The sequence below is a fragment of the Falco cherrug genome, chromosome 6 (genome assembly GCF_023634085.1).
Source record: "Falco cherrug isolate bFalChe1 chromosome 6, bFalChe1.pri, whole genome shotgun sequence".
Lineage (NCBI taxonomy): Eukaryota > Metazoa > Chordata > Aves > Falconiformes > Falconidae > Falco > Falco cherrug.
In genome coordinates this window covers 61,018,190-61,033,427 of record NC_073702.1, presented here as the reverse complement: position 1 = coordinate 61,033,427, position 15,238 = coordinate 61,018,190, and the positions used below count along the sequence as shown (strand labels likewise).

General features: G+C 36.8%; 1 protein-coding gene across 3 annotated transcripts in view; it reads right to left on the bottom strand.

Annotated features, from left to right (window-relative positions):
- Positions 1-707: 707 nt before the first annotated feature.
- Positions 708-15,238, bottom strand: part of MAN1A1 (mannosidase alpha class 1A member 1) — a 151,815-nt gene continuing 137,284 nt past the window's right edge. For 2 of the 3 annotated variants that reach the window (XM_055714849.1, XM_005445688.4), the window contains exons 9-12: positions 12,226-12,445; positions 11,242-11,414; positions 5,631-5,746; positions 708-4,271 (exon numbers count right to left, since the gene is read on the bottom strand). In XM_055714849.1, coding sequence (XP_055570824.1) covers positions 4,145-4,271; positions 5,631-5,746; positions 11,242-11,414; positions 12,226-12,445 — 636 coding nt within the window. In that variant the 3' untranslated portion in view covers positions 708-4,144. The remainder of the gene's footprint in view (positions 4,272-5,630; positions 5,747-11,241; positions 11,415-12,225; positions 12,446-15,238) is intronic. The other variant, XM_055714850.1, reaches the window with a different exon arrangement.

The following is a 15,238-nucleotide window of genomic DNA, read 5'->3' as shown; positions in this document are numbered from 1 at the left end:
ACTTAGAGCAGGTCTAATGAGTAAGTTCTCTGACAGAAATTTATTCTACTGAGACTGTTCTGTAAAATCACAGTAGTTTATTACACTATCATCTTTGGATAAGGCTTCCTACTAAACAGAGAAAACAAGGTTAGGTGTGAGGTGTAGCTGTTATTTCAGTATCTAGACTGGAGATCTTAACATCCTTCCAAGACAAAATGTAGTTACAGTTCCTATGACAACTGTTCCTCTCCCCTCTGCAGCATGGACTAACGATAGCATTTCATTACATAATCATGTAATGCTGGGCACTGTGACAGCCTTGTCATCTCTGCTCCAGTGTCTGCTTCTAAATGGCATCTAGCTGAAGCCCGCTTGTATTGTGCAAAATGTGAATTGGAGCAACTGACCTTCACTGCGCTTACTGCCTGCCACCTCTGACTTCCCAGCTTCTTGCTTTTCATTAGTAGGTTCACTTTCTACCAAAATACATTTGGTATGCTGAATTTTATTGACAAGAACTCCCAGAAATTCATTTCTGTGCTAGCAATTCTGTACGCTGACATTAATTAACAACAGTATCTTAACAAGTACACAGAGTACTAATCTGTACCAAACCAATCTGCTGAGAAAAAATCATGAGTATAGCAGCCAAACCAGACTATGCAGCAGACTCCTGTAGTTACTTCTGCAACACACTTAGGAAAAATTATAACAAGTTGAACAGATATATTAAAAGACTTTATTCACAATAGAGAAATTTTTACAAATATAAGTTCTTCAAAATTAAGCATCTTGATCTATTATGTATTCCATAATTTCAGTTTATATAAAGATGAAAAGACTAAACGGACTATGTACCAATCAAAAACAATTTAAATGCATGACAGAAATGGATAATATGTATGATGAAGTCACCATAGAAACAGTGAGCCATTGGGCATTGCAAAAATCTGTGTACAACCAACACATATGCAATACTTATCTCACAAACAACCAAAACTTTTTCCCCATGAAGCAATGTGGGTGCCACTTAGTGATCTGCCTCTTAGAACTTAACATATGCAGATTTAAATGCATTATTATGCTACAACAAAATGGAAAAAGTATAGGCAGTGTGTTTATACAAAGGTAATGTCATCCCGTGTTGTCATGTCCTGTCTGTGTGTCCCGTCCCCTGTTCTGCCCGCCCCCAAACAAAAAAGCAAGTTCTTTTGCTCTTATGAATGACTGGGAACAGCATCACTAGCCACTTCCATGCAGCTAGTTAAGTGAATGGGAAATAAAATGCATGGTTTCTCGGCAATCTAACAGGCAGTGTTAAGTACGGACTGTTTCAAAATGATTGCTCTAACTTTGGTGTTTTGGGGTTATAAAAAAAAAAGAAAAAGAAAAATCAATATATTCTCAGTTTATGAAAAGGTTTTTTCTTACAGTTGGCAAATCTACACGTTGTACAATCTTCTCGTCTACTTACATTAGTTTACAAAAGGTACAGTATAGTGCAGTTTGTACATACAACCTGAATACCCATACCAGTCATGTCAAATTTGTGCTCTTTCATATCATTGTAACTCTCAAACTAAAAAAATATTCATACTAAATGTCTGTATTACAAGGAAACAGTCATGATGCTTATATTTAAGTACATAGGACCCAATGCACACAAGAGTAGCCTGCTTTTTGCAACACAGAGAAGAGCTACCTTGTTCTCCTGGTTCTCTGCAGCTTGTTAGGTAAAGGCAAGATCACTAGACACATCTGGGGGAAGCATACTGTGGTTAAGAAAACCATGTAAAAAGAGGCTTACAAAACACATTTCTCAAAGACTTTTTTTGTCTGAGCTATTGTAGCTATTTAAGTGATATGAGGCCTATAGTAGCACATGCACAACCATGGGGTAAATAGCAGCAGATGACCCAATAAAAATAACCGAAACAGAAGTAATTATTATTACTTTTTGGTTAAAAAGGGAACAGAATTTCTGTTTTTATTCCACAGCTGTACTTTCTCTGTGGTACATGGGAGGGGGGAAGGCTTCCTTAAATGCTCTTTCTGAAGAAATACAGTGAAATATTTTAGTCCTCCAATGATACAAATTTGAAGTATCAAAATCAGCAAAAGTTCTGCTTCTCAAGAGAGGAGAGCCAAAACTTCAGCCTTGTTCATTCAGTTTCAGCAAACTGTTATTGTGACATGAGGGAATCCATACTTTAAAAAAGAAAATAGCAATAAAAAAGCAGCAAAGCAAAAAGCCTTGAGCCAGTGCTGGTTCCACATAAGCAGGCTTTACCTGCAGGTAAAATTTACATTTGAATCCCTTCTCCCAGTGCTGGGTGGCCTAGGCTCAGCAGGGTACCCCTACTATCTTCCATGTATGAATGCTCAGCTCTGCCAGGCCTGCGAGGGAAGGATCAGCATCACTGAAGATCCTCTTGCCTTGCCGCCTACATACGTGTCTTTGGCAGCTCGTGTGGCACATGCCATCTTCTCTGTGCAGGGGAAGCAGAGAGGCAGTGCTGTCTTTGCAGATTCCAGAGAGTGAAGGGGTAAAGTTTAGAGGTCAGCTTTCAGCTGCTATACACAAAAACGTCTTTGTTCTTGGCTTCTACATAAGAAAACCTACATTGTAGACCTCTATCAGTCTAGAAAAAACATACTCTGTAATGCCTAAACAAATGTGCTTCCTCAGCTGTGCTGGGCACGTGAGCTATCTTACTAAATACCTTTCAAGAAGATTACTGTACAGAACCATATTTGTTTTGCTGCAGTCCAATCGGTAAATAATGTACTTTCTCTGAATGGGAAGCCAGGTGTTATACCCTACTCAAAATGTGTGAAAGTCATCCTGTCACTAAATGAAAACATAGGTAGACTTAATAATTGTGTAAACCACTCCAAACCACACTTAAATAGAAACAGGAATGAATAGTGCCTCATCTTTATTTTTTTTTCCCTTTGGTTATGCCACAAAGTAAAACATTTTTGGCAAAGCTGTTATCTTTCTTAGTAAACCAGGCCTCTAATCTAGGGAATATTTTTAAGCATACTGTGTTTCTCTCACTTAAACATGACAGACTTGGTGCTTTCAGAAAGTTTTAGTTCTATCCTGGATAATTTCCCCTCTGATTATCTTCTTTTACCTTCCTCAACGCATCTGAACATTTAGCTTTATTCATGTAGATACATTAAATTGCTTTGTGACAATATACTATCAAGTCTGAACTCAGCTGAATGTTTGCTAAAGTCCCAGAAAACCAAACAAATTGTCTCTGGTATAATTCTCAGCTTCCAGGAAAATGTCATTGAGTATTTTTTTTTGCCTTTTCACCATCCGATCAAATGAAAGCTACTGGACAAAATACATAAAGAAGGTAAGACTCCCTTTCTTAATAAGAAATTACTATCTTTTTTTACTCCATAGTAGCCTGACTAAAGGCATGAGAATAACATCACTTAGAAAAGGGAGGAAACAATTTATTCTATTACAATATTCTAATCAAAACCTGAAAAACTAAGGTCTGCTAACTAATGTGCTAAATTCATAGAAACTAGTTAAGTCTAACTTCAACGTATACTACAGTTTCCGAGCCGTATCTGCATGAGATTAAAATATTCCTAATGTAGACTTCATTGACAATGAAATACATCAGATACTTTACCAAGTAATGATAGACCCGCATAAGAAGAGGCTGTCACAGTCACAAGATTTGTTTTGGATGACACACAAAACAAATTAACACAGAAAAAAAAAAAAAAGAAAAAGCTTTTTATACTTAATTCAATATGGCTTTTTGCAACATGGCAAAATATTACAGCTTAAAGCAGACATCTCCTCACAGAGGAGAAAAGAATTTTGCAGTCAACTTACAAGCATAACAGGGAACAAGTAACATGCAGACCCTCTGCTCTTTTTGGCCAGGACGATACTGCAGCCTAACAAAATCTGGAGAGATGTCCTATTTCTCTTCAAAGAAGTGGCTCAGCTGGATTAGAGGACTGAGGTTTTATCATAATTAGTTTGGGTCCATTCATAATAATTTACTGTTAAAGAAAACAGACTGCAAAACACTTGATTTAAAAACTCAGGAATTTAAAACCAAATCATGTGCCCAAGTCCTGGAAAGAAACATAAGAAATAAACAAAGTGTAACTTAATCTTCATCTATTTCTGGTTTTCTTCTGTATTCCCATAGTCTTTGTGAAGAACAGGGAGAGGATGAGCCTCTGTGTTGAAGACCCAGTGTTCAAATGGAAGAAGATCATCTTCAGAAAACAGCAAATACAAGTACCTGGCAAGAAAAAAAGTAGGAAATGTGATGACATCAGGCAAGTGAAACTACAACAGTTATCAGGAAAGCATAAACACCTGATCCCTAGATGAATATACCAACAGGAAAAGCTGACCAATGACAAAACAGCAGTAAGTCCCAGCACCACAATGATTAGCACAAAACTTTGGGGCTACTCAACTCAGATTGGACTTAAGGGCAATAGCAACTGGAGACCAACAAAAGAGTGCCTCTATCCTGACAGAATACAAAGACATTTAGGCTATCAAAGTTAAATATCAGTTCACTTCCATTTCATCCTCAGTAATTTTATTACACATTGTTTTGATAATACACAACCACAGTAAGTTTCTTCCTCCTGAATGTCCACGTATATCAAAGTGTAGGAATGAGAAGCAAGACAAGATTGGACTACAATATTTTAAGAACAACCTCTGGCTTAGGATTTTTAAAGAAGAAAACCAGTACTAGACCAGTAGCTTGGGCACCCATTTACTAAGATGGTGTCTATTAAACCCATCAGTAACCAATAAACAAATCCAATATTTTACTTATGTCACGATACGAGGTAGTAGCTACTGTAGCATGATTATTGAAGTCTTCTTAGGGATGGAAGTCTGCTTACCAAGTGACATTTTATTTTTTCTTAATGACCATACTTTCCCGAAGGCTTTTCTTGGTCTAATTCTGATAGGCCAATTTAAAAGACACAGTAGGAGGAGTGCACCATCTCAAAAAACCCACCCAAAAACCCCCCACCATGTATATAACTGTATTTACAATATTTATTTTACTTGAGTATTATAATTTCTGTTGAAATGATGTGATTGCTTCCTTCTGGTCTTTGCAACTTCTTCTTGCACAGCACCAAAAAAAAAAAAAAAAAAAAAGTGGAAAGACCAAGACAATGCTTCCTTTATTTCATTATTTATTTCATTAAAAACTTAGGAGAGGCCCTGCGAGCTTACCATGCAAGATGACTTCTGTTTTCTTTTTCTGTAGTTTTAAAAATGAAAAGTAATACAAGCCTGATAAGTCCTCTGTTTAGTCATTTTGTTTCACTACTGTTGGCATATATAATTAGATCCTATCAAAACAAAGAGATGTAATTTCTCAACTGAGACTATAAAGTACCTTTATCAGAAGTAAAGAAAATTTCCAGAAGTCACAGGATTTAGTTTATTGATACAGAAAGAAAAAAAATAAAGGCAATTTGGCTTCCCGTCACCTAAGAAAAGCTCTACTATTTCAGTCAGATTTTGTTCTGTGAATGTCAAGGGTACCAATGATAAATACTTGTCTGTAAAGATGATACATAGAACTACTTCATATTAATCAAAGTCAACTCTCTTAACTTACTTGAGTGTCTCTGAAAGAAAGAAACTTTGCTGCACATCATCATGGCTTTCATGATTGTTGTAAACATCTCTAATGCCAGAATAGCCGCCATCTACTCTGCAGTGTTTTTCCAGTGCCTGAAGAGGGGGGGGGGGGGGGAAACCAACAGTGGGATTAACAAAATTAATCAGCTGCCATTTTTATCTTCTTTGACAATAAAACTAGGCCCTGCCCTCAAATTGTCACTTTGTTGAAGAGTTGAAAACCAGATAAAGCTCTAGGTAGAAAACTCTTTTTACAAAGACATAGGCACACATGTCTAATTTTACATTTAGAAGAGAACCAAATAATAAGTTAATAAAAGAAGTGAACACAAACCAGTTTTCAGAAGGAAAGATATAGGGATATATGGATGTAAAGACATATGGATTTTCAATTATTTTCTTTTTCCTCTTTTTAATAGGAATAATAATAGCCTCTTTCTCACAGGCTTGACTATCAGACTTCAGAGATCATGTCACATATACCTTTCTTGGTCATATTTTAGTGCTTAAAAATTGTTGTGATAGAACTGAGTACCGTGATAAAGACCAGTCTTTTCCGTACCTCCTGACAGCTGCTTCAAAAAAAGTAAGGCAACTCTCCATTTTCTATGTAAGTGGTTTAGTTTCTCTTTGCAATTTTTCGTTTTTCAATGGGAAAGCTCTGCTATTGGGCTGTGACTGAGTTTTCTTTTCTGCAGTAGGTACTATTTTGCTTTGATACCTTTCTGAAAAAGCTATATATTCCACAGGAGTAGATGGAAAGCTAATACGTAGCTGAAATTAATGCAACACGTTTTAGATGTAGGAATAAGAATGTGTTTTTCTCTAACTAGTTTCCAAACTGTGTATTCAGTTAAGAGGTGTAAAACAGATGATTGATTCCTATTTTACAATGAAAAGGAGCACATGGACCACCTAAAAATATAATTCCTTTTCTGCCCACAGAAATGTTCTATATGATCAGCTGATTTTGAAGGAGAAAAAAGATCAGATGAAGACTGGACAGAAAGCAAAGAACATGTACCTGGTGCTGGAAGTGTAGAAGGTATATACAGTTATATTATTTAATAAACCTTGCTTCTTTGCTTTATTTTAGACAGGTGTTTGCATTAGAAAGGTAGTACCTATATGCCTATGTACAAGCCATAACTTCTTTAAATACACTGCTATCCAATACCTTATTTGAATATTATTTCTTTTGTCACTGCTGTTTAAAAATATTCATTCATCTTTTTTCTTTATAATTTACCTATTTAACAAGGTCAAAAGTATTATTAGACTCTTAATTTTTCTTACTCTTTTATAATAACTCTTTGCTATCATGCAGTATAATAAAGGAATGAAGAGAATCAAAGATGATTACATTTAAAACAATGCATTATATTAAAAAAAAATCAGAAAATGGTCTTTAGCCTTAAATAAATTCTAACAATGAAAACGACAGTAAGCAGGGTGGATTACCACATTTACTCAGGACCACACTACTCTGAAACATGGTGCCTGCTGTGGAGGCAGGTATTGGAGCAACAACTTTCAAGCTGAAATACCTGGAGTTTTATCAAACTCCCGATGGAGAGATGGAAGACAACTAGTTTTTCCATTTCTGAAGTTATTAAAAACATCACTGAAGTGATTACAGGATGTGTACATTTTATTTAGGGAAAGATGCTGCATTTCAAACCACATATAGCAAAAAGCTGCAAGATAAGAATAAGCATTTTCTGACGAAAGATGGGACTAAAAGTCAGTAATAATTACTGAGGTATCCATCACCTCCAGCTGCTCTAAAGGCTGCTCAAGATGTGTGTGTGAGCAGATATCCTACATGTCCTTGGTTTTGCTGGAGTCCCTATAGCTATCTGCATATATTTAGCTTGCACGTCAGTCTCTCCATAGTTTTCACTAGAGAGTAAGCTGCCTATTGTATATTTAAAAGGGATTTTTCTCCAGGAGAGATCCTTTAAAATATAAACAGGCCTATTTTTCTTTTCTTGTGTGTCTTTATGTTCTTTAATTTTCCTGGACACTTTTACTAAGTGACAAATATACTTAAGTTTAAACAAGTAATTTCCCCTGGCTGGTACTCCTTCCCTCTTGTCTACTTCAACCTGCAACGAATTCAGAATGCTGAATCTGTGTCTGGATTTTCAACGTCAAACATAAGATTATGTTTTCCAGGGCACAGCAGAAAGGGAACTTGAACTAGAAGGATAAGGCTATTATTCAAGGAAATATCTGTGTTCTAAACAGGGTGAGGTAAAATAAAAGCAAATTGAATTTGTGGTTTACACGCTCTAACATGTAGTTAGAGCCTTCTTTATGAGTTTGCTGTAGAGATACACCATATAGGTACTTGAACACACTGCTATGATGTAAACTAAGAGGTTAACTTGCACCCTGTTAGCCACCTGGTGCTATCCACTTGATGAAAATGTGAAATATCTTACCCCTCAAAGCTACTTGCCACTTAACTGAAGGAACAGGACATTCATGTGCAGCCTTAGCACAATAAAAAAGCTCTTGGTTGTCACCCTCATTTAACTGGCAGTCATGGCTTTTTGCGCCCATACCTGCAGTTTCAGAGTACAGTGACGTTCGGGGTACTGGTGAGTGGGAAGAAACAAACACTTTTAAAATTAGTAGTTGTCAGAAAATGAAGGTAGCTATGATCAGTTATGCTACAGTAATGGAAAACATCAAGCAGAGGGAAAACTGGCTGACAGTCTCAAAGTATCATAAAGGCAAAAAAACAAAGGAAGTGCTATGAATTCAAAATATGTGCCACATTTATAATGCAGAAAGGGAGACTTTCATGAGCTAAGCTGATAAAACCTTTCTGACTCAGAAATAGTGGATATTGCTGTTGGTCGTAACCGCATTTTCTCCAGCTGCTGAAGTACATACAGAATGATCTTGGACTCAAAATTAAAGCAGCAAAGCAAGTTTCTAAAGAAAAAAATAGAGAGGCTAGAGCATGTTTTTAGAGAAAGAATTAATAGACTTGTTGGAAAGTTTAGAAGTCACGACTTACAGAACAGCCTCCTTTTCTACTACAAGGGCACAGGGGAACAAACCTGATGAGTTCTTATTGCCAGTGTCATGAATTGAAAATGAACATGAAACACCTGAAGACCTGCCCAGCTTTTCTGGGCAACAACAAATGGTCTGAATGTTCCCCCTTTTTTCTTGTTTCAATCTCAGCTTCCTCTCTGTGCAACAGATGTTGATAATTAAACCAGCTATAGTCAGTAGTCAGGGACTTCCCCAAGAACAAAAAGGGTGGATTGACGTGCTTTCTGGTGCAAGAACAGGGAGCAAGAGGGAGCAGAATTTATGAAATAGTTGCAGTATCATGACACATGCTAGAACAAAAAATAATACATTATCAGGTGGAGCTGTATGGGTATAAATATCAAGAAAGAAGAGAAAAAAGAAAAAAAAAAGATTTGGAACCTACAGCTGACTATACATTCTGTGAAGCTGTTTGTTTATGTGAAACACGCAACTGTGTATTAGGACAGTAGAAGATGGGCCTGTACACAATGTGACCAGCTGCATCTCCCACACGTGGGCTGTAATCCACTGCCTTAGAGCCAGAAAAGAATAACTACAAAAATGTTAAACAAGGAACACATGGGGAATGCTAAGAAGGTAAACGAGTGTACAAACGTGAAGTAAACACAAACAAACTGAACCAACAGGGTACACAATAATAACAAGGAAAACATTTCAATTGTTTATAACAATGCTATCAGTGTGGGCAGCAACAATGAGTCAGGAAAAACATCTCCTGAAGAAGGAGCACTTGGCATTGCTGAAGCCTGGTGGGATGACTTCCCTAAACAGCCATTGTAAATATTCCAGTTATAATCTGCCTGGGAAGATTCCAGTAGTAAAATGCATGCCTATGGGTAGCGCTAGCAAAGAAGAAAGTAAGGAAACAGCGCTCTAAATTACATTATTTATCTAAAATATCCAAATAATTTTTTTAAAAAAATTGCTTTGGAATCATTAACTGAGGAGCATATTGTTTCAGGGCTGATAGAGCCAACACCCGAGGGAGGCAAGTAAAATGTCCTAAATAACCACTGTCTACCTAGCTGAATACAGTGTTGACTGCAGATACGGAATTGCTGTGAATATTCAAACAAGGAGAAATTAGAGAGTAGAAGTATAGTTAATGCTAGCAGCTATTCTTTTACGGAAAGCAGATTTTACCACAGATTTCATTCTTCAAGAATATCTAATTACCAAAACTGAATCGCTCTTTTTTTCACAACACTCAACAACATTTGCCACACATTCACTATATCACACAGTGAATACTGAATACAATTACAGATCCTGGTTGCTGTTGAGCGAGCCAGGTGACTGGCGGATGTCGTGTCACAGCCAGGTATGTGGAGTCATACCCCATTAACAGCTCTGTAGTAGGGTCCTTTGGTGGTGAGAAATTGGACGACATGAGTCTAAATGTTCTTCCCTTAGTATAAAGCAACCTTCTACAACTACTTGTGTAGGCCCGTCCAAGAAAGTTATAGTCACGTACTCCTAGGAGCAAGGGGCATTGGGCAAACTGACAGACAGGACATTTTTGAAATCCTGGGCAGCAATAACTCTGCAAAGGAGAGGTCACTGAATGAAAAAAATACTGCACAGGGTTTTGTTTTCTTTTTTTCTTTTTTCATTTTTCTTAAATATACAGAGCTGCGAAAATAATGTTCTTCAGCTTCTTGTATCTCCTGTGATATCTCAATCTTAAAAATTCCAAAGTAAGAGTTAAAGGCAGGTAATTTAGCAAGGGGAACGTTAGTGTGAGGATAAAATAAGTGAACTCTAGGAGCGCAATACCCATACCCAGAGAATAAAACATGGTAAATGCAAAGGCTCTCCTCTCTAACAGTAAGAGTGATTGACCACTGAAATAAGGGAAACAATGGATTTGGCAAGCCAATTTTTGCAGTATAGACTAGCTGCTCTCTTGGAAGGCTTGTGCTAGACAAAACTGAATAGCTAGGTTCAGCGTGATGGTTGAAACTCAATGGCTAGTGGGACACAGAAATTTAAGCCTAGAAGAGGTTGTTATCATTAATGGAGTTCAGCCTAGATGACCTATGCTTTTTGAAAGTGACCCATTTTTTAAACATTCGGTGCTATCTAGTACTTCATTTTGGCCTTCATCACCTTAATTAAAATCACCTTTGTACATTACTGTTGAAAATACATATCATAAAGCTTATTTCCATGTCCAAGTCTCAAATTTGACACACATCCGCACTTTCCATTCACATGCAGTGATCCTTAACATCTTGAGCAGTACATCCAAATATGACCCTGATCTCAGAAGTATTTAAGAAGGAGAAATCCCAAGGTATTTTTCTAATAACACAATACCAGCACTATTTGGTTTTGTAAAAACAATCTCAGTTCATCAATTTAGTAAATGAATCTCTGGAAATTTGAGTTGATATTACTAACTTAAAATAAATATTTACTCTCCAACTGCTAAACTACATCCAGATATCATTCAGTAGCTCATTTAACAAGACGTTAGGATTTAGTAAGAAAAAAGTCCAATAGAACATTACCTCTACAGCTTCCCATCCCCACTGCCTGTACTTTGGGTCATGAGTGAGCCGCCACATGTACATGTAGGTCTCTATGACTTCTGGTCGTAGGATGTAGTATTTTTCATTTTGTCTTGTAGCAATGGCCTCAACACCACCATCAAATCTGAAGGCTTCCGGTCCCAGTTTCATGCCTAGCAAATATAAAATCACATGCTAAAATGAAGGCATTAAGAAAGGCTTTCAACTATGTCATCTACCAAATCAATGATCCTTTCCTGTGGCACAAAGCCAGGTTACCCAAAAGGTATATAATTTCTGGACGATACTGCAGCTCCTTCTGTTTTTAATATTTTGTAAATACTTCAGAGTAGGAGAAAGCTGTTCTTCATCAGTGCCCTAAACAGCAGTTCCAGTTTGAATAGTGATGCTAACATTTGCATTCTGGAAGACTTCATATGAACAGCAACATGTGAAATTTTGCTTAAAAGACAAGGATATTTACTTTTCTATGTCAAACTGGAAAATACACTCTGGACCTGAAATGCTGCCAGGTTTATTTCTATAAGAAGATGAAAGAATCCAGAGAAATTTTCTGCACAGAAATCCACCTTCTTTGTGCAATTCTATTGTGTGCAGCGTTATACCACCAGAACTGAGCATAAAATAATTTTTTGTGCATAACACATGATTAATAGCTATATTGATGCATAAGTGAACAGGGTCCCTCTCTGATTTGTATTCGGCTATACAGAAATTGGCAAAGTGAAACAAAAGCTATCATGTTAATTACTAGAGTGAGTAGATATGATTCAGGTGCACAGAAATTATTTATAAAACAGAGCAGCCGTTCTTAAAGTTACTCTAAGAGCAAAGCAGGATTTGCTCAGAAAGGATAAAAAGTTCTCATCATCATACAACTTTCATTCAGCATTGTGCAAAAATACCAGTGGGTGCCTCCACAAAGTCAAACTGTGAAACTAAACTCTGCGATACAGTACTTACTTGTACGATCATAGGATTCATGGCAAGTCCTAGCAATTTCAGCACCAAGCTCAATGTGATGGCCTGTCTTGTCATTAGGTGCTCCGTCCGCTCCTAGAGCAAACATGCCTCCAGCAAAACAAGTGAGATGTCCCATCTTGTGTTCAAGCAGTCCACCCTTCCACTCAGCGATGTATGTCAGCCCCCCACTTGATTTTCGAATTAGGTGGGTCTCTATAGCCTGCAAAAGTATGTGATTTCAAACCAAATGTACCATTTGGTAAAGCATGTGGGACAAAGACAAAATTGTCTTGTATGTTGGTTGGCTCTTCTCCGTATCACCTTTGCTTATAAAGTAAAATAGATAATATGATCTAGCATAACCTCAAAGTGCAACCAAACCAACACAGATTAGCATACATGAGTAACAATGATTCATTTTGCTACAACTCTGGGCAACTTATGCAGTACATTTTATTAAAATATTGAAAAGACCTGAAAAATACAATTCAATTTTAAAATTATTTTACTTCTTTCCCTTTCTACTTTGAGCAATTTTGGGTAATTTCACTTTTAATGGTCATTAGCCATCGCTTCAGGTTCCATACTTCCCATTTTAATTCTGACTTAAAGGATGTGGTTATTGATATAACTTCATGCCACTTATATGCAAACATAACTCATATTCTAAACGCCTGACTCAACGAGTGCATTGAATGATATTAGGGCTCTGACTCTATATGGTATTCCCAAAGTCCCATGAGTTTTCCATCCCAAACTCAATTCCTCTGTAGTTATCAATCAGGAGTAGGGTCTCACTGTGATTTCTGGAAAAAAAACCCAGGCAGGATAAAAATACACTAATCTCCTAGAGAGAATTAGAAGTTGGTGCTGTTAGCAATGTATGGTCATTGATCACAAAATCCAGGACAACAACCTTCCCTTGTGGAAGGAACAGAACTAAAACAATAGAGGAGATGCAGAAGAGCATGTTAATTAGAAGCCCACACCGAAAGTAGGCTATTACTCTTTAAGTGGTAATGGAGAGGAGATGAACAATGCTATCATACATTCAGTTATCCAGCAGTGCTCTGGTTTATTCTATTGAAATCCTGAGATTCAGAAACAATACTTAATATGCATTATACAAGAGAAAAAACATGAATAAAATATCAGTACAGAGAAGTATTAACAAGAAAAAAGCCAGGATTTTAAAAAAATGTTATAAAGAGAAGGTATTGATTGTAGTTACTTCTTCCCATTTAAACATCCGTAAAGGTTGTTTTCATAAGCATGAAAAATCTGCTCTGAACTAGAAGCATCAGCAGAATAATTGTACAAGTTTTACTTACTGAGTAGGTTTGTTGTGCCAAGAATGTCACACGGAAAGCTACACCTGGTTTTCCACTAATATTGGTGCAAAGCACTTAGTAAGGATGTTTCCTGCCCAGCTCCAGACCCACTACTGGCTCAGAAAACTCAATCCCTTTGTTTTCTCCTTAATTGTATGGTTTTAGCACCAGATACCTACTGAAAGACATACCTAAATTTTACAGCTGCAGTAAACAATGAAGATTCCTGTGCTTTAAACAAATCCTGCATACTTTAACATATAAAAAGAAGAATTTAATATGAAAGGGTTAAAGTGTGAAAGCACACAACAATTTTGCGGGAAACAGCTTTCAGAATACTTAGGCATTCTGAAAAATAAGCTATGTAAAACCATGTTCAGAAATAAAAAAAACCTTTTAACTTAATGACATTTCATTAAGCCTTTCAGCATGGTAATCCCTATGTCACCAAATTAACAATTCTGGCAATAGTCGGTAACTCTACTGGTTACTTAGCAGCTGAATCAGAATTTATTTAAAAAATAAACAAATATAAAAATAGATGGATGACTAAATTTACATATATTACATTTATTTTAGTAAAAAAATAATGAAAGACAGAATGAAGTATTATTGTACCTGATGGAAATAACAGTAATCATGTACCTTCAGAACTATAGTAACTAGAGCAGAGTTGAATTTTGTACTATGAAAATGGATTCTGCGATAGCAATTAGTCTTTCAGAGTTTGCGGGGTTTTTTTCCTGTTCTCTTGGCTCAAAATTAAAGTTCAGGCCAAAAAAAGATGACTTCCACTTGGGAAATTAAAAAATTATTCTAACAAACTGGTGTCAAGAAACTAACAAATTGATGCTAACTGATGCTAAGAACGTCACAAAATAAAAATATGTTTCCAGATTGAATATTCATGTTTAGTAAAGCAAATTATCTTGGTTTTATAAATGGGTCCTATTAAGAACTAGTACATATGCCTATTAAAAAATATTTTTATTATGTAAGCATCTTATTTAAAGCTATTTCTATTACGTAGTTATTTGATATATTACAGATTCTCAAATTGCCTTGTCATACTTTTTATAACCACAGGTCCCTGAGGGCTAGATAAGACCTATACTGGTTGCATATACCTTTATTAATGGCAAGCTAGGTAACTAATCACTTCTGCCAAGACGTGAAATCCAAGTACCCTTTGATATGCTATCAGAAGCCATAAGCCCCAGTGTGCCGAACTTGCAAGTCCATCAGCACTCAGCAAATTCTTATTCTTGAAGACAGGAAAACAAACACTGTAACTTGGTAAAGCCTAATCTGCGTTTGAAGTTATATACTTATGAAGTCATAGTTTGTAGTAGTTACATGATTTAAGCAAAGTGATCTCAACCAAACAGCTTTTGTAAAGCATGAAAGGCAGCGGAGCGTCTCTTCCCAGAGGACTTGTAGCTCTTTTTGTAAGTACACCAGTGGAGCTCGCAAAACCACCGCCAGGCAGCTCACAGTGGGGCTGCCCAACTGAACCCGAGAAGTTGCTTCATGGGCCATTTTCAGTCTGAGCTAGGGAAACTGTTTTTGTCAGAACCCAGTTCCCCTTCTCTCATCACTATTCATCTGCCCTCTGACTGAGAAGAGACAGACTAACCGCTTGCCCTGAAACAACACTCTCCAAAGGCTTGCTAATGAATTTG